Source organism: Gymnodraco acuticeps, unplaced genomic scaffold (assembly GCF_902827175.1).
Source record: "Gymnodraco acuticeps unplaced genomic scaffold, fGymAcu1.1, whole genome shotgun sequence".
Taxonomy (NCBI): Eukaryota; Metazoa; Chordata; class Actinopteri; order Perciformes; family Bathydraconidae; genus Gymnodraco; species Gymnodraco acuticeps.
Window position 1 is genome coordinate 583,044 of NW_022990068.1, and position 27,968 is coordinate 611,011.

General features: G+C 45.4%; 2 protein-coding genes across 6 annotated transcripts; both read right to left on the minus strand.

Moving 5' to 3' along the window:
• Positions 1-6,574: 6,574 nt before the first annotated feature.
• Positions 6,575-8,448, minus strand: LOC117546034. Of its 2 annotated transcripts, none has more exons than XM_034216116.1 (3): positions 8,254-8,448; positions 6,983-8,171; positions 6,575-6,847 (listed from the first exon to the last, which is right to left on the minus strand). In XM_034216116.1, exons 2-3 carry the CDS (start codon positions 7,691-7,693, stop codon positions 6,656-6,658), a joined length of 903 nt encoding a protein of 300 aa, XP_034072007.1. In that variant the 5' UTR covers positions 7,694-8,171; positions 8,254-8,448; the 3' UTR covers positions 6,575-6,655. The 2 variants fall into 2 exon arrangements, with proteins under 2 accessions (XP_034072007.1, XP_034072008.1); XM_034216117.1 differs by having other exon boundaries at positions 6,983-7,638; positions 8,364-8,443.
• A 7,184-nt stretch (positions 8,449-15,632) lies between these two features.
• Positions 15,633-27,633, minus strand: LOC117546024. 4 transcript variants are annotated; one of them, XM_034216105.1, is made up of 3 exons: positions 27,535-27,633; positions 23,823-24,478; positions 15,633-15,949 (listed from the first exon to the last, which is right to left on the minus strand). In XM_034216105.1, the coding sequence occupies exons 2-3, from the start codon at positions 24,309-24,311 to the stop codon at positions 15,758-15,760; spliced, it is 681 nt and encodes a 226-aa protein (XP_034071996.1). In that variant the 5' UTR covers positions 24,312-24,478; positions 27,535-27,633; the 3' UTR covers positions 15,633-15,757. The 4 variants fall into 4 exon arrangements, with proteins under 4 accessions (XP_034071996.1, XP_034071995.1, XP_034071993.1 ...); XM_034216104.1 differs by lacking the exon at positions 27,535-27,633 and adding an exon at positions 26,514-26,933; XM_034216102.1 differs by lacking the exon at positions 27,535-27,633 and having other exon boundaries at positions 23,823-26,443.
• Between the last annotated feature and the right edge of the window lie 335 nt (positions 27,634-27,968).

The window sequence follows — 27,968 nt, forward strand, 5'->3', positions numbered from 1 at the left end:
CTGTAAAACCAGATAGACCTCACATCGACATGAAATACATCACCCAGAAATAGAAAGGGGGGGGGGGGTTGCACCAAACAACACATGAAGAAAAAATTATTTAAATTACGTTTTTGAGCTAGGCCTAAAACCAAGCTGACAAAGAATTCTGAAGATGTGCAGAATATCTTTGATTTGATGAATGTAATTAACTTTGGCTATCTAGCTAGTTTATTCACGCAATTTAAACCAAAGTATATCCTATCCTATAGCTGCAATATAAGTTAGTGTGCATGTGGTCGGACGTCGACTGACTAACGTAGAGCGTTCACACAGGATCTGCTGGTCATATGATGTCCTGATGAACAGAAACACAAGCAGCCCACTGGACTCAGATCAGATACTTCATCACTCCTCCGCTGCTCCGGTACAAGTAGGGGCTGTGGTGGTTTGTATGTCGTCTTCTTCTGTTTGCTTTAATCGAGGCTACGTAGCCTGCTGAAAAAAACAGCTTTGACCAACAAGGATGGTCTGGCTGGTCAGGCTGACAATATTAGGCTGGATTAGTTTGCTGGTTTAGAGGGGTTTTGGACACTTTAGCTGGTCAGGATAGTTGGTTTGGTCACAGTGGTCTAGCTGGTCACCATTATCTGGTCGGACGCTAGAGCCCGATGGCTCAACCCTGACATGCTGGGAGTCGCCAAGTCGGAGTTCGACAACATGGAGCATCTTGGCATCATCCGCCACTCAGAGAGCCCAACTTGGGCCTCACCGCTCCACATGGTCCCCAAACCAGCCGGCGGCTGGCGACCGTGTGGTGACTACCACCGCCTTAACGACGCCACTACACCAGACCGTTACCCAGTCCTCAAATCCAGGACTTCTCTGCACACCTGGCGGGCAAGCTCGTCTTCTCCAAAGTGGATCTGGTGCGGAGCTACCACCAGGTTCCGGTGCACCCCTCAGACGTCCCCAAAACTGCGGTGGTTACGCTGTTCGGGCTGTTCGAGCCAGGCCATAGACTGGACGGCTGAAGGGGAGACTGCCTTCGATGCCACCAAAGCCGCCCTCAGCGAAGTCGCCTTGTTGGCTCACCCGTCACACAAGGCCCCCATCGCTATCACCACCGACGTGTCTGACTAATCTGTAGGCGCCGTGCATGAACAATGGGTCGACGGCGCCTGGCAACCGCTCGCCTTTTTCAGTCGCCAGTTAACCCCCAGGGAGCGCAAGTACAGTGCGTTCGACAGGGAACTCCTTGGCCTCTGGTTGGCGATTCACCACTTCCGTTTCCTGCTGGAAGGCCGTGAGTTTACGTGTTCGTGGACCACATGCCACTCACATTCTGCATGTCCAAGGTGGCCGAGCCGTGGTCTCATACATATCCGAGTACACCACGGACATCCAACACATCGCTGGTAAGGCTAACGTGGTCGCGGACTGCCTCTCCAGAGCGGTCATCGGAGCTGTACAGCTGGGCCTCGATTACCTCCGCATGGGCACGGACCAGGCCTCGGACACATGATTACACCTGGAGGAGGTCACGGTCGGTGACTCGGGCGCAAAGCTGTGGTGTGACATCTCCATGGGCCAGCCTCGACCGCTGGTCCCTGCATACTGGCACCGACCCGTTTTTGAGGCGATTCACAACCTTTCGAAGTGTCCCCCAGTTCTCCTTCAGCCTCCTCTTCCTCGCCGGTTCAGCGTTCGATGAGCATGTCCGAGTCTGGATCACGTTCAAACGGTGCCAAACTTCAAAGTAGAAACACCTTGTCCTACCCATTACTGTCCGTTAACCGCTTCTCTCCTCTGGCAAATCTACCTGAAGATGATTCCATGCCGCTGCTTGAATGAGAGCAGAGCAGGGTTTTTGTTGTGGTTTTTCTTCAGTATAGGAAGACATCAAAATAAGAGGTCAGTGATGGAGAAAGTACTTGAAGTAAAATGAGTCGTACCAAAGTGCAAGAAAGGGAAAAAAGATGCATTCAGGATTTTACTTTAGTCAAAGTACATTTACATTTTCAAAAATAAAAGTACTTATTGTGCATTTTTTTTATAATATCAGGGACGTTCTGGACGAATCCCGATAGGCCGGTACTGTAGTGGGCCGGTCGGATAAGTCACTAGCACAGCACCTGCAATATCTGACTATATGAATTTTCAATGACTACTTTGTACGATGTTTTATTTGATTGTTGCCTCTGTGTTTAGTGTCCTGTCTGTCTGTAACTTTGTGTGGTAGTGTTACCACTGAACATGTCTCTCTTGAGAATGAGACCCTGTTTCTCAATGAGATGTTCACCTGTATAAATAAAGGCTAAATAGAAAATATTCTGCTTCATTCATTCAGAGGTACATTTATTTTTAGATGTCCTTTCACCTCCACCTGTCTTTGAATGCTGTGAGAAAATGTCTCATATTGTTCAAATGTATGTACTTCCATTAACCGGTTGTTTGCTTTAGACTTTACTGCCACAGTGTATTTCATAATTTTAAGGGTTAGGGTTACTTGTTTAATACTCAGGAATTGCCTCTCAATTACATTTTAAAGGGTTTTATTACAGATGACATCAAGTAAAACGATTTAAAACCTTGAACTAAAGATAAAGAGCACCTCCTTGTGGAAGAATCTTGATATTGCTGTGTGTGTGTGTGTGTGTGTGTGTGGTGTGTGTGTGTGTGTGTGTGTGGTGTGTGTGTGTGTGTGTGTGTGTGTGTGGTGTGTGTGTGTGTGGTGTGTGTGTGTGTGTGTGTGTGTGTGTGTGTGTGTGTGTGTGTGTGTGTGTGTGTGTGTGTGTGTGTGTGTGTGTGTGTGTGTGTGTGTGTGTGTGTGTGTGTGTGTGTGTGTGTGTGTGTGTGTGTGTGTGTGTGTGTGTGTGTGTGTGTGTGTGTGTGTGTGTGAGTGAAGTTATTGTTTTTAAATGCTGGGCAAACATGTATGTCTCGTGTGAATTGTTCAAATGTGTTTACTTTCATCATCACTTTGCTTCATAATTTACAGCCACAGTGTATTTATTAAAGCATCCTGCATCTTAGCTGCCTGCTTATCATCCTCTGTAATGGGTTGAAGGAATTGTAATTTTAGCATTGTTAAAAACAAGTTGCATTTCCTTTAAATGCCAATTTTTTTACCTTCATTACTAAAAAAAAGTGAACTCTGTAAATAGACTTTGGCCAAAACTACTCAATCTTCTATTCAGACTATTTAATTTTCTGATTGCTTTACCACATTGCCAGAGAATGGTGAGGGGTGTTTATGTGTTGTAAAGAATGAGATGCATAAAGTAGAGGGTTGTAAGCAAATGGTAGATGTCCATAAAAGTTCTGTATTTTGAATGTTTTCAGGTATTTGAAACCATGAATCTCCATGAATCTGAGGATGAAGTGTTCATTTAATGTGAAAATGTTTCTTCTTTTCACACCACTTTAAAGTTATTCTTGGATCAGCGTGAACACTTGAAAGTCGCAAAACAATGACTTGGTCCAAATTCTGCTATTATCTGATACACAATACCTGATATTATTGACTTTCTAAGCACACTTCCCATAAGAAGACTATACCGGCACCAGTATTTCAAATGTGGGCACCAGGGGGCACAATAAGACAATGTAATACATTTTAAAACAGCTACTGCACTGTACAAACTGTGACCAATAGTTACTTACAAAAAATGGTGGAAACAAAGTGACAATTAATATAATTAAATAGATTTGAATCACAACAATTTGATTAGAAAATACTGAACAAATTAAGTTTATAAAACACAATTATAATAAGTAAATGTGTGGAATTTATTCATTTTTATTAACCAATTATTTGAACAAACCACCAAGCATATAACTTACAGCAGGTATATTTATGTGTGCAGAATCTAACAAACAACAACAAAATGTTCACCAACATTTAAAAAATGTTAGAAAGAAAACAAAAAAAGGAAATCCTATAATGGCTATAGAAGAGCAGTCAGGACTTTAATGCCTTCCACCATAATAATAATAATAATACATTTAAGTTTTATAGCGCTTTTCCTGGTGCTCAAAGACGCTTTACATAACATCAGAAACAGTACAAAGAATGTACTGGTATGCCCCCAACACTAACGCAGGTTTTAGGCCTATAGGTCCAGGCATTGTTTGACATGTTTAATGTGGAAATGTTACCCACAACAGATTCAGTTGTAGCATCTGTTACTGCAAGAAGGACCGACTCACCATTGAAGTCGCAGCAAAGGGAAGGCCCAGATAGGCCCAGATCCAATCAGGATATGTATTTGTATTGGTGTAAATCCTGGCCAATAAAAAGCCTGGAATATCAGATCAGTGTGGGCGGGGTTGAACTTTGACTTTTGTGTGTTTTTTAAAGTTGGAAATGTTTGGTTGCTCGCTGCTGTGAAATGTTTGCAGCCGTAGAAGATCAACAATAACAATGGTTGGCGTGCAGACCATGGGAAATGTTCTCCTAAAAATTCATACATAAAGGTATTCAATCCTGCCCATTTTGCACCTCAATGTAAATCGATTACGTCATCCATCCATGGCCTTTTTTTTAGGCACGCGGTGGCTGCATGATGACACAACTGAATAATGAGGCAATGTGTTGGCATGCAGCCAGAACTATGTTATTGTTTACTGACTCTATGTTGTTGTGAGCTGCTGTTAATTACCTGTTGATTTGAAAGAAGTGTTTCAGTTTGAAACGTGTTGGTTTCACCTCAGTAGATTTAGGTTGGCGTGATGATCGTGAGGATTTAAAATAGACTATAAAGGTTTTCAATCAGAAATATTGTATTTGTCCCGCAACGGGGAAATGTACAGTGGTACAAGTGGGGAGAATGGACTTGCATTAATACTAAATAACTAAGTATGCTCACGGTATTTATAGTAAAAGAACACAATAAGTAAAGAAATAATTTAAACACAATAGCAGATAATGGTAAAAAAAAAAGAGAAAATATTTAGCACCCTTAAATGAAGATAAAAGTGAAGTTTAATCATGGATAAGCTCACATAACATAAACATGCTCCCACTTTCAGAAACATTCAGTGACAAAGAAAATCCCCTTTTTTTCTTTGGATGTGTGAGACAAAGCCAACAACACCAACATGCTAAATAAAACAAATCAAACAAAAAGACAAGCTTCTTCCCCGAGTTCCTACAAAAAAACAGGAGAAAAACCGGATTCAAACCAAAAAGCATCTCACTCCTTGACATTTTAAAACAAAAGAGTCAACAAAACTGAGTATTTACACAAATGTTATTACTGATGATGTTGCTGTAGTAAAAAGAGGATTTGAAGGTTCCTCACATTGAGTTACATGTTAATAAAATAGTTTAAAAAGCTGAATATTAGTAGTATATTCAGGCCGATCATGCAGGCTGCATTGCGCAGGGGCAGGGGCGGTTCTAGGGGGGGCAGTGCCCCCCTAACACTGACCTCTGACCCCCCTGTGGCCCCCCTAACAATTTTTTTTTTTTAATGTATATTTTCTGGTACTCGGTTTTCCAAAAACCGCAGGATTTTGTTGCTGTAATGTGAGATTGTGCAGACACCCTTATGTAAAGTAGAAATGTAACTGTTAATTGCCTTTATTTTTATATAAATATGGTGTTAGTGCAAACATTGCACTATAACTTAAGCTGAAGCTAACAGTAATAACTATAAGATCTATCTGAAATAAATAAGTGTACTGAAACAAATACCAATAACTGTATTGCATTGTTTTCTAATGCGCAATTACTTCATACTGTCTAGTTCTCTTTTTCGTCCTGCATTTATTGTGCCCCCCTCAGAAAATAAGTGGCCCCCCAGTGGCCCCCCCAGTCAAATTGGTCTAGAACCGCCACTGGCAGGGGGCCTCGGCTTATGAGCAGCTCTCAGCGCATTCTCTATTTACCATTCATTCAAGTAATGTATGCCTTTTACCTGCTAATGTACAGGAGGAAGAGTGACAAACTGTCTGTCTGGTTGGCTTACACAACAGTTAATGTTTACAGCCTAAAAAACATGGAGCATTTTTTCCCCTTTTATCCCTCATCTCACAATGTCGATTGGGGCCCCAAGTTGGCCAGGGACGGCCCTGAGTATATTGGTAATCATGTGCTGAAAAGACTGAATATGTTGACATTTGAATGGTTTCTGTAGCTGAAAGTGGGCTGAAGTTATTGAGAGCCAAAACACGTACGGAGGAACTGAAATAAGACGATGATGAAGTTGAAGAATAAAGATTTGAAGAACAATAGTGGAATGCTGACATGACACAAGGGCCCAGGGTCGTAACAAATTACATTTTCAAATGTTGTTATTAGCAAAGCAAAAGTTCAGAATCAGAAATCCCTTGTTTTCCCACAGAGGGGAACAGCATCTAACAATGTATCAAAGACAGATGTTCTGATGAGCTGTGTTTTCATTTCGTTTCCAACCCTATATTATCCTCCAGACTTTTTTTTAAATCTGCATATTTATATTGTGTGAAGTAATTTCAAGTTGCAGGTTTTCAATGATGGGTTATTTTTTAAATGTTTGGGAGAGAATCAGTTCACCTTAAGTCCAAATCCAGCACACAAACACGCACAACATGACATTTTATTATTTTATTAGCAAAGACCAGAGAGAAAGGGGAAAGTGTTGCATCGAAGGGAAAGTGCAGTGACAATAAAATACATTATAAATGAATATTAAGCTGATGAAGCATGTCCATTCTCTTCTGGAACACGAGGGTCTGTGATGGGTTGACTCTCCTCTTCTGTCAGAGATCTTCCTCCACCGGGTGAGACATGTGATCTGCAGATCCTCTGCCGACACACAACACCAAGTGCAACCAGAACCAGAGCAGCGGTGATGCTGAGGGGGATCCACGGGGTCTCCTTCTGCTCCAGGGGAAACAGAACAAGAGGAACGTAAACTAAAAGATGACACCTTCAACAAAACCCTAAAGTCCGATAATATCTAAGATGTTTCCATAAGCTGCATTTTATAATCAATATTTGTGGTGTTGTACTCACGCATGGTGGCTGGGGGGTGCAGGTGATCTGATCCGGGTTCCTCTCCTCTGGTGTATTCAGTGCAGGGCTGACCCTCATCCTCACAGCCTGCAGATGTCCCCTCTTTCTGTCCTTGAGGACGTAGAGAAAGTAATCTCCTCGGTCCTCGGGCTTCACCCCCTGCAGGGTCAGAGTCAGGTCTCCATCGGACCTCCAGTGAGGGGCTACAGATGTTCTGTTCTCAAACCCTGAGCCCTGTGAGGTGCTTCCGGAGGAGAGGTCCAGCTCAAACACAAGCTGTGTGTTTCTCTCCACTCTGTACCTCCCGAGTTCTCCTGCAGTAAAGTAGTGGAAGGTAAATCCAGCAGCCTGTCCCTCAGGCACTGATTTATCCGAGGATGTGATGACATTCAGATGGATACGTTTCTCCTCTGAGCCGCAGGTTAACCCGTACAGTCCCTGGTCGTTGATGTTGCTCCTGTTTAAGACCACAGACTCGTTTGGACTCATCCGGTCTTTGTAACCTGCTGCCAGCTTCCAGACATCCTCCAGACGAGCCACAGCCTGACTGCTTCCACCTGTCAAAGTGTGCTGAAGTGTCGCTCCTCTCTCCCTGCACTGTTCAGTCTCTGGAAACTGAACTGGGTCTCCTGATATTGTATCGACAGCTAGGCCTCCTACGAGAGGAAGGTGGACAATAAGTAAGAAAATGCACAAAGTATGAGCTGCCATCTCCAGTCTTCTTCGTCTGGATCCTGTGCTTATTACAAGTGCTCTCGTTAATACTATTCTTTCAGAGCTTTGAGAGAGGGATCCGCCTCCTCTGTTCAGAGCTGTGTGAGAGAGGTGCAGTTACAGCAGGTGTCCACAGAGTGCAGCCTAAGTCAGACTGAAGCTTCTCCAAATGCTGTCTCTTTAAATACTCTTTGATTTCGGTTACATCTGTGGGAGGAGTCTGACTTCCCGATTAATTTTAACCGAGATTTGAGAGAGGGCTCGGGCTCGACTTCAAGACCGCAGCTCGCGGTTGTTGAGCCGTGTATTCCCCACGCCGGATGTCGGGCCCGGTACCTCTCTCTCACAGCTCGGGGGAAAAGGCTGATTCTGAAAGATCAGATTCCTCCCAACTCGCTGCGATCCCTCTCTCGTGCAGCAAGCTCGCGGGTGCAGCATGTTTCCAGCTGTGTGGGAGAGTACTCGCGCACCTCTCCTGCAATAATTTTATAGTTTATTATGATTTAAGCCCAATATAATAAATAAAACAATAATTTTGAAACGTGAAATGTCCATACATGTGTTGTACAAAAAGCATATTTAAACTGCCATATGATTTCTGTAAAGTCCTGATACTTGAGGAACTCTTCTCCCTCTGCCTCATGTGCTTTTCTCTCGGAAAGATCACCATCATATTTCTCTCTCATAAATCCTCCCGTTGAGCCTCACGAAGACTGCTTTCCTTTTCCAAACTGTGCTGAAGTCTCCTCTCTTCTTTCAGACTTTTTCTCTCTCGCGCTCCTGCTCAGCTCTCGGAGGGATAGTTACTCCCTCCTCCTCGTTTGCTGCTTCGGTGTTCACGGGGCGAGCTGTCGGGCACGAGCTCTCTCTCACAGCTGAACACATAATGTGTACGCCTCTCTCTCTCTCTGTGTGTCTGATCAGCAAATGAGAACATGAGTGCCTCATCTCCCTCTCTCGTATGGGAGCTCGAGGATTCGTCCGTCTCTCTCTCAGCTCAAACAATCCTGTGAGTAAAGTCAGGCGCGCGCCGACTCGAACGACGTCACCCTCCCCACAGCAGCGGCTCGCGCTGTGATATCTCTCCCTCTCGTTTGAGAGCTCGCAGTTTGTTTCGTCAGTTTTTCACACTCAACGGGAGGATTTCTGGTTATGAGACAGAATCACTCGAGTCCGTGAACTTAACAGCTCAAACACGACACACTGACCGAGTTCAACTTTATCTTTGGTGTGTTCAGATTTTACGCGGAGGGATCTTGATCTGAGAGTGAGACTGGAGAAGCCAACGGCGAAAGCAGCGACGAGCTAAATATGAGAGGGATTGAGTGGGAGCTAAAGGGAGAGAAGTCACAGCGCGAGCCGCTGCTGTGGGGAGGCTCGTTCGAGTTGGCTCGCGCCTGACTTTAAGTAAAGGATTGTTTGAGCTGTGAGAGAGGCGGAAGCAGCCACAGACAGACTCAGACACGAGCTCCTGAGAGTGTATTAGTTTATTATTATTATTATTATTTAAGCCCAATATAATAAATAAAACAATAATTTATTCCCGATTTATTTTACCCGAGATTTGAGAGAGAGGGCTCGGGCTTGACTTCTCGATGGAAGCTCGCGGTTGTTGAGCCGTGTATTCCCCATGCCGGATGTCGGGCCCGGTACCTCTCTCTCACAGCTCGGGGGAAAAGGCTGATCCTGAAAGATCAGATTCCTCCCAACCCGCTGCGATCCCTCTCTCGTGCGGAAAGCTCGCAGGTGCAGCATGTTTCCAGCTGTGTGGGAGAGTACTCGCGCACCTCTCCTGCAAGAGTTAAATAGTTTATTATAATTTAAGCCCAATATAATAAATAAAACAATAATTTAGAAAGGTGAAATGTCCATACATGTGTTGTACAAAATGCATGTTTAAACTGCCATATGATTTCTGTAAAGTCCTGATACTTGAGGAACTCTTCTCCCTCTGCCTCATGTGCTTTTCTCTCGAAAGATCACCATCATATTTCTCTCTCATAAATCCTCCCGTTGAGCCTCACGAAGACTGCTTTCCTTTTTCAAACTGTACTGAAGTCTCCTTTCTTCTTTCAGACTGTTTCTCTCTGGCTCTCCTGCTCGGCTCTCGGAGGGATAGTTACTCCCCCCTCCTCCTCGTTGGCCGCTTCCGTGTTCACGGGGCCGGCTGTTGGCCACGAGCCCTCTCTCTCAGTGAGCAGTGAGAGGCAGAATCTCGTTTGGGAGGAGTCTGCTCTTTCAGACTCGGCCTCTTTTCCCAGCTGTGAGAAAGAGGGATTCTCGCTACAGCCGGAACCGTGAAGACACAGCTCAGCATGTTCTCATTGGCTGGTCAGACACACACAGAGAGAGAGGGAGACTGTGAGAGAGAGAGCTCGTGCCTGACAGCCGGCTCCGCGAAGTTGGAAGCAGCCAGTGAGGAGGGAGTTAACGCAGCGAGAGCCGAGCAGGAGAGCGTGTGATGTTACGTTAGAGCCAAACACGGAAACAGCCTGAAAGAAGAGAGGAGACTTCAGCACATTTTGAAAAAGGTCTTCGTGAGGCTCAACGGGAGGATTTCTGGTTATGAGACAAAATCACTCGAGTCTGTGAACTTTAACAGCTCAAACACGACACACTGACCGAGTTCCACTTTATCTTTGGGGTGTTCAGATCAGGTTCAGATTGTACGCGGAGGGATCTTGATCTGAGAGTGAGACTGGAGAAGCCAACGGCGAAAGCAGCGACGAGCTCCATATGAGAGGGATTGAGTGGGAGCTGCAGGGAGAGGGGTCACAGCGCGAGTCTTTGCTGTGGGGAGGCTCGTTCGAGTCGGCTCGCGCCTGACTTTACGCACAGGATTGTTTGAGCTGTGAGAGAGACGGAAGCAGCCACAGACAGACTCAGACACAAGCTCCTGAGAGTGTATTAGTTTATTATTATTATTATTATTATTATTATTATTATTATTAAAGCCCAATATAATAAATAAAACAATAATGTATTCCCGATTTATTTTACCCGAGATTTGAGAGAGAGGGCTCGGGCTTGACTTCTCGATGAAAGCTCGCGGTTGTTGAGCCGTGTGTTCCCCACGCCGGATGTCGGGCCCGGTACCTCTCTCTCACAGCTCGGGGGAAAAGGCTGATCCCGAAAGATCAGATTCCTCCCAACTCTCTGCGATTTCTCTCTCGTGCGGAAAGCTCGCAGGTGCAGCATGTTTCCAGCTGTGTGGGAGAGTACTCGCGCACCTCTCCTGCAAGAGTTAAATAGTTTATTATAATTTAAGCCCAATATAATAAATAAAACAATAATTTAGAAAGGTGAAATGTGTTGTACAAAAAGCATATTTAAACTGCCATATGATTTATGTAAAGTCCTGATACTTGAGGAACTCTTCTCCTCATGTGCTTTTCTCTCGGAAAGATCACCATCATATTTCTCTCTCATAAATCCTCCCGTTGAGCCTCACGAAGACTGCTTTCCTTTTCCAAACTGTGCTGAAGTCTCCTCTCTTCTTTCAGACTGTTTCTCTCTAGCTCTCCTGCTCGGCTCTCGGAGGGATAGTTACTCCCTCCTCCTCGTTTGCTGCTTCGGTGTTCACGGGGCGAGCTGTCGGGGACGAGCTCTCTCTCACAGCTGAACACATAATGTGTACGCCTCTCTCTCTCTCTGTGTGTCTGATCAGCAAATGAGAACATGAGTGCCTCATCCCCCTCTCTCGTATGGGAGCTCGAGGATTCGTCCGTCTCTCTCTCAGCTCAAACAATCCTGTGAGTAAAGTAGGTGCGCGCCGACTCGAACGGCCCTCCTCACAGCAGCAGCTCGCGCTGTGATATCTCTCCCTCTCTTTTGAGAGCTCGCAGTTTGTTTCGTCAGTTTTTCAAACTCAACGGGAGGATTTCTGGTTATGAGACAGAATCACTCGAGTCCGTGAAATTAACAGCTCAAACACGACACACTGACCGAGTTCAACTTTATCTTTGGTGTGTTCAGATTGTACGCGGAGGGATCTTGGTCTGAGAGTGAGACTGGAGAAGCCAACGGAGAAAGCAACGAAGAGCTCCATATGAGAGGGATTGAGTGGGAGCTTCGAGAGAGGTGTCACAGCGCGAGCCGCTGCTGTGGGGAGAATCGTTCGAGTTGGCTCGCGCCTAACTTTACGCACAGGATTGTTTGAGCTGTGAGAGAGGCGGAAGCAGCCACAGACAGACTCAGACACGAGCTCCTGAGAGTGTATTAGTTTATTATTATTATTTAAGCCCAATATAATAAATAAAACAATAATTTATTCCCGATTTATTTTACCCGAGATTTGAGAGAGAGGGCTCGGGCTTGACTTCTCGATGGAAGCTCGCGGTTGTTGAGCCGTGTATTCCCCACGCCGGATGTCGGGCCCGGTACCTCTCTCTCACAGCTCGGGGGAATAGGCTGATCCTGAAAGATCAGATTCCTCCCAACCCGCTGCGATCCCTCTCTCGTGCGGAAAGCTCGCAGGTGCAGCATGTTTCCAGCTGTGTGGGAGAGTACTCGCGCACCTCTCCTGCAAGAGTTAAATAGTTTATTATAATTTAAGCCCAATATAATAAATAAAACAATAATTTTGAAAGGTGAAATGTCCATACATGTGTTGTACAAAAAGCATATTTAAACTGCCATATGATTTCTGTAAAGTCCTGATACTTGAGGAACTCTTCTCCCTCTGCCTCATGTGCTTTTCTCTCGGAAAGATCACCATCATATTTCTCTCTCATAAATCCTCCCGTTGAGCCTCACGAAGAATGCTTTCCTTTTCCAAACTGTGCTGAAGTCTCCTCTCTTCTTTCAGACTGTTTCTCTCTCGCTCTCCTGCTCGGCTCTCGGAGGGATAGTTACTCCCCCCTCCTCCTCGTTGGCTGCTTCCGTGTTCACGGGGCCGGCTGTTGGCCACGAGCCCTCTCTCTCAGTGAGCAGTGAGAGGCAGAATCTCGTTTGGGAGGAGTCTGCTCTTTCAGACTCGGCCTCTTTTCCCAGCTGTGAGAAAGAGGGAGCCTCGCTACAGCCGGCACCGTTAAGACACAGCTCAGCATGTTCTCATTGGCTGGTCAGACACACACAGAGAGAGAGGGAGACTGTGAGAGAGAGAGCTCGTGCCCGACAGCCGGCTCCGAGAAGTTGGAAGCAGCCAGTGAGGAGGGAGTTAACGCAGCGAGAGCCGAGCAGGAGCGCGTGTGATGTTACGTTAGAGGCAAACACGGAAACAGCCTGAAAGAAGAGAGGAGACTTCAGCACATTTTGAAAAAGGTCTTCGTGAGGCTCAACGGGAGGATTTCTGGTTATGAGACAAAATCACTCGAGTCTGTGAACTTTAACAGCTCAAACACGACACACTGACCGAGTTCCACTTTATCTTTGGTGTGTTCAGATCAGGTTCAGATTGTACGCGGAGGGATCTTGATCTGAGAGTGAGACTGGAGAAGCCAACGGCGAAAGCAGCGAAGAGCTCCATATGAGAGGGATTGAGTGGGAGCTTCGGGAGAGATGTCACAGCGCGAGCCGCTGCTGTGGGGAGAATCGTTCGAGTTGGCTCGCACCTAACTTTACGCACAGGATTGTTTGAGCTGTGAGAGAGACGGGCTATTCTTCGAGCTTCCGAAAGAGAGAGAGGCGGAAGCAGCCACAGACTCAGACACGAGCTCCTGAGAGTTCTATAGTTTATTATTATTTAAAACCAATATAATGAATAAAATAATAATTTAGAAAGGTGAAATGTCCATACATGTATTGTGCAAAAAGCATATTTAAACTGCCATATGATTATGTTCCTCTCAAAGCACCGGCTTAGAGCCTGGGCTTTGACAAAACACAGGGTTAGATCCAGAGTTTTTTACGAGGGAGAGAGTCTGCAGAGCCGGTGTCTAAAAAAAACCTGATCTAACCCAGTGTTTTGACACAACACAGAGCCTGCTCAGCTCTCGGAGGGATAGTTACTCCCTCCTCCTCGTTTGCTGCTTCCGTGTTCACGGGGCCGGCTGTCGGGCACGAGCTCTCTCTCACAGCTGAACACATAATGTGTACGCCTCTCTCTCTCTCTCTGTGTGTGTCTGATCAGCAAATGAGAACATGAGTGCCTCGTCCCCCTCTCTCGTATGGGAGTTCGAGGATTCGTCCGTCTCTCTCTCAGCTCAAACAATCCTGTGAGTAAAGTCAGGCGCGCGCCGACTCGAACGACGTCACCCTCCCCACAGCAGCGGCTCGCGCTGTGATATCTCTCCCTCTCGTTTGAGAGCTCGCAGTTTGTTTCGTCAGTTTTTCACACTCAATGGGAGGATTTCTGGTTATGAGACAGAATCACTCGAGTCCGTGAACTTAACAGCTCAAACACGACACACTGACCGAGTTCAACTTTATCTTTGGTGTGTTCAGATTGTACGCGGAGGGATCTTGATCTGAGAGTGAGACTGGAGAAGCCAACGGCGAAAGCAGCGACGAGCTCCATATGAGAGGGATTGAGTGGGAGCTGCAGGGAGAGATGTCACAGCGCGATCCGCTGCTGTGGGGAGGCTCGTTCGAGTTGGCTCGCGCCTGACTTTAAGCAAAGGATTTTTTGAGCTGTGAGAGAGACGGAAGCAGCCACAGACAGACTCAGACACAAGCTCCTGAGAGTGTATTAGTTTATTATTATTATTATTATTATTATTATTATTATTATTATTATTATTATTTAAGCCCAATATAATAAATAAAACAATAATTTATTCCCGATTTATTTTACCCGAGATTTGAGAGAGGGCTCGGGCTTGACTTCTCGATGGAAGCTCGCGGTTGTTGAGCCGTGTGTTCCCCACGCCGGATGTCGGGCCCGGTACCTCTCTCTCACAGCTCGGGGGAAAAGGCTGATCCCGAAAGATCAGATTCCTCCCAACTCGCTGCGATCCCTCTCTCGTGCGGAAAGCTCGCAGGTGCAGCATGTTTCCAGCTGTGTGGGAGAGTACTCGCGCACCTCTCCTGCAATAGTTTTATAGTTTATTATGATTTAAGCCCAATATAATAAATAAAACAATAATTTAGAAAGGTGAAATGTCCATACATGTGTTGTACAAAAAGCATATTTAAACTGCCATATGATTATGTTCCTCTCAAAGCACCGGCTTAGAGCCTGGGCTTTGACAAAACACAGGGTTAGATCCAGAGTTGTTTACGAGGGAGAGAGTCTGCAGAGCCGGTGTCTAAAAAACCCCGGATCTAACCCAGTGTTTTGACACAACACAGAGCCTGCTCGGCTCTCGGAGGGATAGTTACTCCCTCCTCCTCGTTTGCTGCTTCCGTGTTCACGGGGCCGGCTGTCGGGCACGAGCTCTCTCTCTCACAGCTGAACAAATAATGTGTACGCCTCTCTCTCTGTGTGTGTCTGATCAGCAAATGAGAACATGAGTGCCTCATCTCCCTCTCTCGTATGGGAGCTCGAGGATTCGTCCGTCTCTCTCTCAGCTCAAACAATCCTGTGAGTAAAGTAGGCGCGCGCCGACTCGAACGGCCCTCCTCACAGCAGCAGCTCGCGCTGTGATATCTCTCCCTCTCTTTTGAGAGCTCGCAGTTTGTTTCGTCAGTTGTTCACACTCACCTGCACCGACTCTAACACCGACCCTCACACTGCAAGACTGTGTGCGCAGTCCTAACATTTATGGAAGGCCCTTTGAGCCACACACACTGCTTCCATCAGTCTACAAGTGCTCGCTGTAGACTCTAAACCCTGCGTGAAAACAGCTTCCCGCAGTTTATCAGAGAGATGTTACCGTCTGGTGAGCTGTGTTTGTATTTAGTTTCCAACCCTCCATTTATATTATCATACTTTTTTTAATCTATTGTGTGCATTTATCTCAAGATGTAGGTTTTCAATTTTAAATATTTGATTTATTTTTAAATGTTTTGGAGAGAATATATTCACCTCCAGTCCAGCACACAAACACAACACAAATACATTTGATTATTTTATTGGCAAAGCAAAAGATCAGATTCAGAATCCCTTATTTTCCCAGAGAGGGGAAAAGTGTTGCATCGAAGGGAAAGTGCAGTGACAATAAAATACATTATAAATGAATATTAAGCTGATGAAGCATGTCCATTCTCTTCTGGAACACGAGGGTCTGTGATGGGTTGACTCTCCTCTTCTGTCAGAGATCTTCCTCCACCGGGTGAGACATGTGATCTGCAGATCCTCTGCCGACACACAACACCAAGTGCAACCAGAACCAGAGCAGCGGTGATGCTGAGGGGGATCCACAGGGTCTCCTTCTGCTCCAGGGGAAACAGAACAAGAGGAACTTAAACTAAAAGATGACACCTTCAACAAAATCCTAAAGTCCGATAATATCTAAGATGTTTCCATAAGATGCATTTTATAATCAATATTTGTGGTGTTGTACTCACGCATGGTGTCTGGGGGGTGCAGGTGATCTGATCCGGGTTCCTCTCCTCTGGTGTATTCAGTGCAGGGCTGACCCTCATCCTCACAGCCTGCAGATGTCCCCTCTTTCTGTCCTGGAGGACGTAGAGAAAGTAATCTCCTCGGTCCTCGGGCTTCACCCCCTGCAGGGTCAGAGTCAGGTCTCCATCGGACCTCCAGTGAGGGGCTACAGATGTTCTGTTCTCAAACCCTGAGCCCTGTGAGGTGCTTCCGGGGGAGAGGTCCAGCTCAAACACAAGCTGTGTGTTTCTCTCCACTCTGTACCTCCCGAGTTCTCCTGCAGTAAAGTAGTGGAAGGTAAATCCAGCAGCCTGTCCCTCAGGCACTGATTTCTCCGAGGATGTGATGACATTCAGATGGATACGTTTCTCCTCTGAGCCGCAGGTTAACCCGTACAGTCCCTGGTCGTTGATGTTGCTCCTGTTTAAGACCACAGACTCGTTTGGACTCATCCGGTCTTTGTAACCTGCTGCCGGCTTCCAGACATCCTCCAGACGAGCCACATCCGGACTGCTTCCACCTGTCAAAGTGTGCTGAAGTGTCGCTCCTCTCTCCCTGCACTGTTCAGTCTCTGGAAACTGAACTGGGTCTCCTGATATTGTATCGACAGCTAGGCCTCCTACGAGAGGAAGGTGGACAATAAGTAAGAAAATGCACAAAGTATGAGCTGCCATCTCCAGTCTTCTTCGTCTGGGTCCTGTGCTTATTACAAGTGCTCTCTCGTTAATACTATTCTTTCAGAGCTTTGAGAGAGGGATCCGCCTCCTCTGTTCAGAGCTGTGTGAGAGAGGTGCAGTTACAGCAGGTGTCCACAGAGTGCAGCCTAAATCAGACTGAAGCTTCTCCAAATGCTGTCTCTTTAAATACTCTTTGATTTCGGTTAAATCTGTGGGAGGAGTCTGACTTCCCGATTAATTTTAACCGAGATTTGAGAGAGGGCTCGGGCTCGACTTCAAGACGGCAGCTCGCGGTTGTTGAGCCGTGTATTCCCCACGCCGGATGTCGGGCCCGGTACCTCTCTCTCAGAGCTCGGGGGAAAAGGCTGATCCTGAAAGATCAGATTCCTCCCAACTCGCTGCGATCCCTCTCTCGTGCAGCAAGCTCGCGGGTGCAGCATGTTTCCAGCTGTGTGGGAGAGTACTCGCGCACCTCTCCTGCAAGAGTTGTATAGTTTATTATGATTTAAGCCCAATATAATAAATAAAACAATAATTTTGAAAGGTGAAATGTCCATACATGTGTTGTACAAAAAGCATATTTAAACTGCCATATGATTTCAATCAATCAATCAATCAATGTTTATTTATATAGCCCAATATCACAAATGTTACATTTGTCTCAGTGGACTTTACAGTTTGTACAAAATATCAGTATGACAATACGACACCCTCTGTCCTTAGACCCTCACATCGTACAAGGAAAAACTTCCGGAGAAAACCCACAGTTTAAAGGGAAAAATGGGAGAAACCTCAGGGAGAGCAACAGAGGAGGGATCCCTCTCCCAGGACGGACAGACGTGCAATGGATGCCGTGTGTAAATTGAAAAGATAATACATTTGCAACATAGGTAGTCCAAATGTTTGGAAATGCATGTGTGTATAATAGGAAGATGAATCCACGAGGATATCCATCCAGGACCTATGATACAGGACCACAGCCACGACTCAAGATCCAGGGCTCGCGATCCAGGACAGAGGAGCGCAGGATCATCCATGACTCCGGATCCCGGCGTATATAGACACCAAAAAGAAAGACATTTGGGGAAGCTGGGTTAATCGGAACATGAGAGTACACAGGTATAGACAGAGAGAAGGAAGAAGTAAGATGTCCCCCGACAAACTAAGCCTATATCAGCAAAACTAGGGGCTGGATCTAATCAGCCCTAACTATAAGCTTTATCAAAAAGGAAGGTCTTAAGCGCACTCTTAAAAACGGATAGGGTGTCTGCCGCCCGAACACAAACTGGAAGCTGATTCCACAAATGTGGAGCTTGATAAGAAAAGGCTCTGGCTCCCATTGTACTTTTAGAGACTCTAGGAACAACCAACAACCCTGCATTCTTGGAACGCAATGCCCTAGTAGGACAGTAGGGTATAATGAGTTCTTTAAGGTAAGATGGCGCCTGCCCATTAAGGGCTTTGTAGGCGAGAAGAAGAATTTTAAATTCTATCCTGTGTTCTATAGGGAGCCAGTGTAAGGCAGCCAGAACAGGAGTAATGTGGTCCCTTTTCCTAACTCTGGTTAGTACACGAGCTGCAGCATTTTGAATCAGCTGAAGCGACTTGACTGACTTCTTGGTACACCCTGATAATAAAGAGTTACAATAATCCAGCCTTGAAGTAACAAATGCATGGACTAGTTTCTCTGCATCGTTTTGAGGCAAGATATGCCTGATTTTTGCAATGTTACGTAGATGGAAGTAGGCGGTCCTTGAAATTGATTTTATGTGGGCGTTAAAGGATAAATCCTGATCAAATATAACACCAAGATTCCTTACAGTCTCACTGGAGGCCAAATTAATGCCATCCATAGTTAGTATATCCTTAGATAATTTGTTTCGTAGATTCTTCGGGCCAAGTACAATAACTTCAGTTTTGGTCGTGTTTAACATCAAAAAGTTTAAGGTCATCCACGTTTTTAAGTCCTTAAGGCAGTCTTGAATTTTATTTAGATGATTAATTTCATCAGGCTTGATTGATAAATATAGTTGAGTATCATCCGCATAACAATGAAAGTTTACAGAATGATTCCTTATAATATTGCCTAACGGAAGCATATATAATGTGAACAAAATAGGTCCGAGCACTGAGCCCTGTGGCACTCCATGGCTAACTTTGGTTTGCGTGGAAGATTCATCATTGACACGTACAAACTGAGAGCGTTCAGATAGATAGGACCTAAACCAGTCTAAAGCAGTTCCCTGTATGCCAACTAAGTGCTCTAGTCTTTGCAATAGGATATCATGGTTGATAGTATCAAATGCAGCACTGAGATCGAGCAAAACAAGAATAGAGACACGTCCCTTGTCAGAGGCTATTAGAATGTCATTTGTGACTTTAACCAGAGCTGTCTCTGTGCTATGATGTGTTCTAAAGCCAGACTGAAAAGCTTCAAATAAATCATTGTTTTTTAAGTAATCACACAACTGTTTTGCGACCGCTTTCTCAAGAATTTTTGAGAGGAACGGAAGATTAGAAATAGGTCTATAGTTGGCTAAAACCTCTGGATCGAGGTTGTGCTTTTTAAGAAGCGGTTTATCACTGCTACTTTGAATGATTGTGGAACATAGCCTGATAATAAAGACATATTCATAATATTTAATAAATAAGTGCTAATTAATGGAAAAACTTCCTTCAACAGCTTAGTTGGAATTGGGTCTAACATGCACGTTGATGGTTTAGAAGAGAGAATCATTGAATTTAATTGTTCAAGGTTTATGGCTGAAAAGCATTCTAGTTTACTATCTAGTGTAATATTAGAACTTACGTTTCCGGGAGCCGTTGATAACACTATACTGGTCAAAGGCAAGAGGTCATTAATTTTGTTTCTAAGAGTAACAATTTTATCGTTAAAAAAGCACATAAAATCATTACTACTGAGTGCTATGGGAATAGAAGGCTCAATCGAGCTGTGGCTTTCTGTCAGCCTGGCTACAGTGCTGAAAATAAATCTTGCATTATTCTTATTCTCATCTATTAATGAAGAGTAGTAAGCTGCTCTCGCTTTACGCAATGCTTTCTTATATTCATTGAGAGTAATATGCCAAATTAAACAAGATTCTTCAAGTTTAGTAGAACGCCATATCCTTTCAAGTTGTCTCGACTTTTGCTTTATTTTGCGGGTTTCGGCATTATGCCATGGAGCTAGTCTATGTTGTTTTATTTTCTTCTTTTTCAAAGGAGCAACAGAGTCTAATTTTATTCGCAGCGCATCTGTAGCACTATCAACAACATGATCAATTTGGGGTGGTGTACATTTTGTATAAGTTTCCTCCCTTACATGCAGACATGCTATCGAGTTAAGTATTGGTGGAATCTCTTCCTTAAATTTGGCTATAGCACTAACAGATAGGTTTCTGCTGCAGGAGCTTTTGACTAATGCTTTGTAGTCTCGTAACAGTACTTCAAAAGTTACTAAGAAATGGTCGGATAAAGCAGGATTATGCGGTTCGACTAATAGTTGCTCAATTTCAATACCATAAGTCAGAACAAGGTCGAGAGTGTGATTATAGCAGTGGGTTGGTTTATTTACACTCTGACAGAAACCAACAGAATCTAATATAGAGTTAAATGCAACAGTAAGGCTATTTTTATCATCGTCAACATGAATATTAAAGTCACCTACGATAATTACTTTATCTGTTTTAAGAACCAAAGTTGATAAAAACTCAGAGAATTCAGATAAGAATTCTGAATAAGGACCCTGGTGCACGGTACACTGTAACAAATAAGATTGGCTGCAAAGTTTTCCAGGTCGGATGCGTAAGACTAAAAACGAGACTTTCAAAGGAGGTATAATTTAATTTTGGTTTAGTATTGATAAGTAAACTGGAGTCAAAGATTGCTGCAACTCCACCTCCTCGGCCCGTGCCTCGGGCAATATGAGTATTGATATGGCTGGGTGGAGTGGCCTCATTTATGCTGACATATTCTTCATGTCTCAACCAAGTTTCAGTGAGACAGCATATATCAATATTATAATCTGATATTAAATCATTTACCAATATTGCTTTAGATGCTAGAGATCTTATGTTTAAGAGACCACATTTAATATTCCTGTTTGTTGCACTGTAGTAGTTGTTACATTTACTTTGATTAGGTTATTATGTATGACACCTCTATTAGGTTTTACCTTAACTTGTCCTTGGGCAGACACACACACCGCTAATATTGGGTATTTTATTGGGTTCGGGATTCCTATGGATGACTGCCTAGGAGAGAGCGCAGAGAAGCGTGTAAGACTGCGACTCCGCCTCCTGGTCTCAACTCCAGTTTGTCATGGATTAAGTCCACAAAGCCCTGAAATGTTTGCCGAAATGAGATCGGCACCTTCCAAAGTAGGATGAATGCCGTCTCTCTTAATCAGACCAGGTTTTCCCCAGAAGGCTGTCCAATTATTTACGAAGCCCACATTGTTTGCTGGGCACCACCAAGACAACCAGCGCTGAAATGATGACATGCGGCTATACATGTCATCATTGATCAGATTGGGGAGGGGACCAGAGAAGATTACGGTGTCCGACATTGTTTAAGCATAACTACACACCGACTCCACATTAAGTTTGGTGCATTCTGATTGGTGTATACGAACATCATTACCACCGACGTGAATAACAATCCTACTGTATTTATGTTTATTTTTAGCCAGCAGTTTAAGATGCGCCTCAACGTCGCCCGCTCTGGCCCCCGGAATGCATGTGACTGTGGAGGCTTCGGTCTCTAATTTCACGTGTCTCATAATAGAGCTACCAATAACCAGAGTTGGCTTCTCAGCGGGTTGTCTCGCTGAGTGGGGAATATCTGTTAGATACGTGAACGGGTTGGTGGGGACCTGCGGGTTTCGCGTTATGCCCCTTCTGAACAGTCACCCAGTCTCCCTGCTGCTCGGGAGTTGCCGGGGGACGGCTAATAGGAGCTACCTTTTGCCGGTCCGCACCGGCTAACATGGGCTTTACTGTAGCTGAGTTTCTTTCTAAGATGCGGAGCCGGGCTTCTATGGCTATGATTCCCGCCTCCAACCTAACAACTATACTACATTTAACACATGTACCGGTACCAGTAAAGGAGGTAGGGAAGTAACCAAACGTTGAGACAGTTAGAGCAGGAAATAGCACCCGAGGGTGGGGAAAGAGCCATGGCTAGCTATCAAGCTAAAGTAGCTACCGTTAGCAAACCCGAAAAGAGTGTAGGCAACTGTGGAGTTACAGTCGCTAAGAGAAGGAGAGTTGTGAGAGCTTAAGTTATAATAACGTGTGATTACAACGTCAGGCAGTTGCCGTGATCAAGAGTTTTAAAACGATCGATTAAGTTAAGATAATAAGCTATCAGCAACAGAACGGGCACACGGGATACCCGGAGATGACAACAACCGGAAGTTACAACATGCTTACCGCAATAGTGGTCCGTGTGTAATACAGTGCTGAAAGATCAGATTCCTCCCAACTCGCTGCGATCCCTCTCTCGTGCAGCAAGCTCGCGGGTGCAGCATGTTTCCAGCTGTGTGGGAGAGTACTCGCGCACCTCTCCTGCAAGAGTTGTATAGTTTATTATGATTTAAGCCCAATATAATAAATAAAACAATAATTTTGAAAGGTGAAATGTCCATACATGTGTTGTACAAAAAGCATATTTAAACTGCCATATGATTTCTGTAAAGTCCTGATACTTGAGGAACTCTTCTCCCTCTGCCTCATGTGCTTTTCTCTCGGAAAGATCACCATCATATTTCTCTCTCATAAATCCTCCCGTTGAGCCTCACGAAGACTGCTTTCCTTTTCCAAACTGTGCTGAAGTCTCCTCTCTTCTTTCAGACTGTTTCTCTCTCGCTCTCCTGCTCGGCTCTCGGAGGGATAGTTACTCCCTCCTCCTCGTTTGCTGCTTCCGTGTTCACGGGGCGAGCTGTCGGGCACGAGCTCTCTCTCACAGCTGAACACATAATGTGTACGCCTCTCTCTCTCTGTGTGTGTCTGATCAGCAAATGAGAACATGAGTGCCTCATCTCCCTCTCTCGTATGGGAGCTCGAGGATTCGTCCGTCTCTCTCTCAGCTCAAACAATCCTGTGAGTAAAGTAAGCGCGCGCCGACTTGAACGGCCCTCCTCACAGCAGCAGCTCGCGCTGTGATATCTCTCCCTCTCTTTTGAGAGCTCGCAGTTTGTTTCGTCAGTTGTTCACACTCACCTGCACCGACTCTAACACCGACCCTCACACTGCAAGACTGTGTGCGCAGTCCTAACATTTATGGAAGGCCCTTTGAGCCACACACACTGCTTCCATCAGTCAACAAGTGCTCGCTGTAGACTCTAAACCCTGCGTGAAAACAGCTTCCCGCAGTTTATCAGAGAGATGTTACCGTCTGGTGAGTTGTGTTTGTATTTAGTTTCCAACCCTCCATTTATATTATCATACTTTTTTTAATCTATTGTGTGCATTTATCTCAAGATGTAGGTTTTCAATTTTAAATATTTGATTTATTTTTAAATGTTTTGGAGAGAATATATTCACCTCCAGTCCAGCACACAAACACAACACAAATACATTTGATTATTTTATTGGCAAAGCAAAAGATCAGATTCAGAATCCCTTATTTTCCCAGAGAGGGGAAAAGTGTTGCATCGAAGGGAAAGTGCAGTGACAATAAAATACATTATAAATGAATATTAAGCTGATGAAGCATGTCCATTCTCTTCTGGAACACGAGGGTCTGTGATGGGTTGACTCTCCTCTTCTGTCAGAGATCTTCCTCCACCGGGTGAGACATGTGATCTGCAGATCTGCCGACACACAACACCAAGTGCAACCAGAACCAGAGCAGCGGTGATGCTGAGGGGGATCCACAGGGTCTCCTTCTGCTCCAGGGGAAACAGAACAAGAGGAACGTAAACTAAAAGATGACACCTTCAACAAAACCCTAAAGTCCGATAATATCTAAGATGTTTCCATAAGCTGCATTTTATAATCAATATTTGTGGTGTTGTACTCACGCATGGTGGCTGGGGGGTGCAGGTGATCTGATCCGGGTTCCTCTCCTCTGGTGTATTCACTGCAGGGCTGACCCTCATCCTCACAGCCTGCAGATGTCCCCTCTTTCTGTCCTTGAGGACGTAGAGAAAGTAATCTCCTCGGTCCTCGGGCTTCACCCCCTGCAGGGTCAGAGTCAGGTCTCCATCGGACCTCCAGTGAGGGGCTACAGATGTTCTGTTCTCAAACCCTGAGCCCTGTGAGGTGCTTCCGGAGGAGAGGTCCAGCTCAAACACAAGCTGTGTGTTTCTCTCCACTCTGTACCTCCCGAGTTCTCCTGCAGTAAAGTAGTGGAAGGTAAATCCAGCAGCCTGTCCCTCAGGCACTGATTTCTCCGAGGATGTGATGACATTCAGATGGATACGTTTCTCCTCTGAGCCGCAGGTTAACCCGTAGAGTCCCTGGTCGTTGATGTTGCTCCTGTTTAAGACCACAGACTCGTTTGGACTCATCCGGTCTTTGTAACCTGCTGCCGGCTTCCAGACATCCTCCAGACGAGCCACAGCCTGACTGCTTCCACCTGTCAAAGTGTGCTGAAGTGTCGCTCCTCTCTCCCTGCACTGTTCAGTCTCTGGAAACTGAACTGGGTCTCCTGATATTGTATCGACAGCTAGGCCTCCTACGAGAGGAAGGTGGACAATAAGTAAGAAAATGCACAAAGTATGAGCTGCCATCTCCAGTCTTCTTCGTCTGGATCCTGTGCTTATTACAAGTGCTCTCTCGTTAATACTATTCTTTCAGAGCTTTGAGAGAGGGATCCGCCTCCTCTGTTCAGAGCTGTGTGAGAGAGGTGCAGTTACAGCAGGTGTCCACAGAGTGCAGCCTAAGTCAGACTGAAGCTTCTCCAAATGCTGTCTCTTTAAATACTCTTTGATTTCAGTTAAATCTGTGGGAGGAGTCTGACTTCCCGATTAATTTTAACCGAGATTTGAGAGAGGGCTCGGGCTCGACTTCAAGACGGCAGCTCGCGGTTGTTGAGCCGTGTATTCCCCACGCCAGATGTCGGGCCCGGTACCTCTCTCTCACAGCTCGGGGGAAAAGGCTGATCCTGAAAGATCAGATTCCTCCCAACTCGCTGCGATCCCTCTCTCGTGCAGCAAGCTCGCGGGTGCAGCATGTTTCCAGCTGTGTGGGAGAGTACTCGCGCACCTCTCCTGCAATAGTTTTATAGTTTATTATGATTTAAGCCCAATATAATAAATAAAACAATAATTTTGAAAGGTGAAATGTCCATACATGTGTTGTACAAAAAGCATATTTAAACTGCCATATGATTTCTGTAAAGTCCTGATACTTGAGGAAGTCTTCTCCTCATGTGCTTCTCTCTCGGAAAGATCACCATCATATTTCTCTTCAGAAATCCTCCCGTTGAGCCTCACGAAGACTGCTTTCCTTTTCCAAACTGTGCTGAAGTCTCCTCTCTTCTTTCAGACTGTTTCTCTCTCGCTCTCCTGCTCGGCTCTCCGAGGATAGTTACTCCCTCCTCCTCGTTTGCTGCTCCGTTGTTCACGGGGCGAGCTGTCGGGCACGAGCTCTCTCTCACAGCTGAACACATAATGTGTACGCCTCTCTCTCTCTGTGTGTGTCTGATCAGCAAATGAGAACATGAGTGCCTCGTCCCCCTCTCTCGTATGGGAGCTCGAGGATTCGTCCGTCTCTCTCTCAGCTCAAACAATCCTGTGAGTAAAGTAGGCGCGCGCCGACTCGAACGGCCCTCCTCACAGCAGCAGCTCGCGCTGTGATATCGCTCCCTCTCTTTTGAGAGCTCGCAGTTTGTTTCGTCAGTTTTTCAAACTCAACGGGAGGATTTCTGGTTATGAGACAGAATCACTCGAGTCCGTGAACTTAACAGCTCAAACACGACACACTGACCGAGTTCAACTTTATCTTTGGTGTGTTCAGATTTTACGCGGAGGGATCTTGATCTGAGAGTGAGACTGGAGAAGCCAACGGCGAAAGCAGCAAGGAGCTCCATATGAGAGGGATTGAGTGGGAGCTTCGACAGGGAGAGAAGTCACAGCGCGAGCCGTTGCTGTGGGGAGGCTCGTTCGAGTTGGCTCGCGCTTGACTTTAAGCAAAGGATTGTTTGAGCTGTGAGAGAGGCGGAAGCAGCCACAGACAGACTCAGACACGAGCTCCTGAGAGTGTATTAGTTTATTATTATTATTATTATTATTTAAGCCCAATATAATAAATAAAACAATAATTTATTCCCGATTTATTTTACCCGAGATTTGAGAGTGAGGGATCGGGCTTGACTTCTCGATGGAAGCTCGCGGTTGTTGAGCCGTGTATTCCCCACGCCGGATGTCGGGCCCGGTACCTCTCTCTCACAGCTCGGGGGAAAAGGCTGATCCCGAAAGATCAGATTCCTCCCAACCCGCTGCGATCCCTCTCTCGTGCGGAAAGCTCGCAGGTGCAGCATGTTTCCAGCTGTGTGGGAGAGTACTCGCGCACCTCTCCTGCAAGAGTTAAATAGTTTATTATAATTTAAGCCCAATATAATAAATAAAACAATAATTTAGAAAGGTGAAATATCCATACATGTATTGTACAAAAAGCATGTTTAAACTGCCATATGATTACTGTGAAGTCCAGATACTTGAGGAACTCTTCTCCCTCTGCCTCATGTGCTTTTCTCTCGGAAAGATCACCATCATATTTCTCTCTCATAAATCCTCCCGTTGAGCCTCACGAAGACTGCTTTCCTTTTTCAAACTGTGCTGAAGTCTCCTTTCTTCTTTCAGACTGTTTCTCTCTCGCTCTCCTGCTCGGCTCTCGGAGGGATAGTTACTCCCCCCTCCTCCTCGTTGGCTGCTTCCGTGTTCACGGGGCCGGCTGTTGGCCACGAGCCCTCTCTCTCAGTGAGCAGTGAGAGGCAGAATCTCGTTTGGGAGGAGTCTGCTCTTTCAGACTCGGCCTCTTTTCCCAGCTGTGAGAAAGAGGGAGCCTCGCTACAGCCGGCACCGTGAAGACACAGCTCAGCATGTTCTCATTGGCTGGTCAGATACACACAGAGAGAGAGGGAGACTGTGAGAGAGAGAGCTCGTGCCCGACAGCCGGCTCCGAGAAGTTGGAAGCAGCCAGTGAGGAGGGAGTTAACGCAGCGAGAGCCGAGCAGGAGAGCGTGTGATGTTACGTTAGAGGCAAACACGGAAACAGCCTGAAAGAAGAGAGGAGACTTCAGCACATTTTGAAAAAGGTCTTCGTGAGAATCAACGGGAGGATTTCTGGTTATGAGACAAAATCACTCGAGTCTGTGAACTTTAACAGCTCAAACACGACACACTGACCGAGTTCCACTTTATCTTTGGTGTGTTCAGATCAGGTTCAGATTGTACGCGGAGGGATCTTGGTCTGAGAGTGAGACTGGAGAAGCCAACGGCGAAAGCAGCGAAGAGCTCCATATGAGAGGGATTGAGTGGGAGCTTCGGGAGAGGTGTCACAGCGCAAGCCGCTGCTGTGGGGAGAATAGTTCGAGTTGGCTCGCGCCTAACTTTACGCACAGGATTGTTTGAGCTGTGAGAGAGACGGGCTATTCTTCGAGTTGCCGAAAGAGAGAGGCGGAAGCAGCCACAGACTCAGACACGAGCTCCTGAGAGTTATATAGTTTATTATTATTTAAAACCAATATAATAAATAAAATAATAATTTAGAAAGGTGAAATGTCCATACATGTATTGTGCAAAAAGCATATTTAAACTGCCCTATGATTATGTTCCTCTCAAAACACAGGGTTAGATCCTGAGTTTTTTTACGAGGGAGAGAGTCTGCAGAGCCTCTCGCGGTGATCCCCCTATCTCATATGGAATTAAATTAAATAGTTTATTATAATTTAAGCCCAATATAATAAATAAAACAATAATTTAGAAAGGTGAAATGTCCATACATATGTTGTACAAAAAGCATGTTTAAACCAAGCTGATCTCACCAGAATGCGTGACTCCACCACGACTCCTTATCACCGCATTGCATGGTGGACTCACGAACTTTGTTACATTTACGTGTCTGCACCACGCAAACAACCCCAATGTAAAGTGAATGAGGCTCTTTTGTCGTGGTGCACACACGCATTTCTACAACGTCCAGCAGTGAGATTTTATTCTATA

Coding starts and splice junctions, on each gene's coding strand:
- LOC117546024 (XM_034216102.1), bottom strand. CDS start 24,533: ATGGCAGCTCATACTTTGTGCATTTTCTTACTTATTGTCCACCTTCCT. Junction 15,950..23,822: donor GCACCCCCCAGCCACCATGC/GTGAGTACAACA, acceptor CCCCTGGAGCAG/AAGGAGACCCTGTGGATCCC.
- LOC117546034 (XM_034216116.1), bottom strand. CDS start 7,693: ATGGCAGCTCATACTTTGTGCATTTTCTTACTTATTGTCCACCTTCCT. Junction 6,848..6,982: donor GCACCCCCCAGCCACCATGC/GTGAGTACAACA, acceptor CCCCTGGAGCAG/AAGGAGACCCCGTGGATCCC.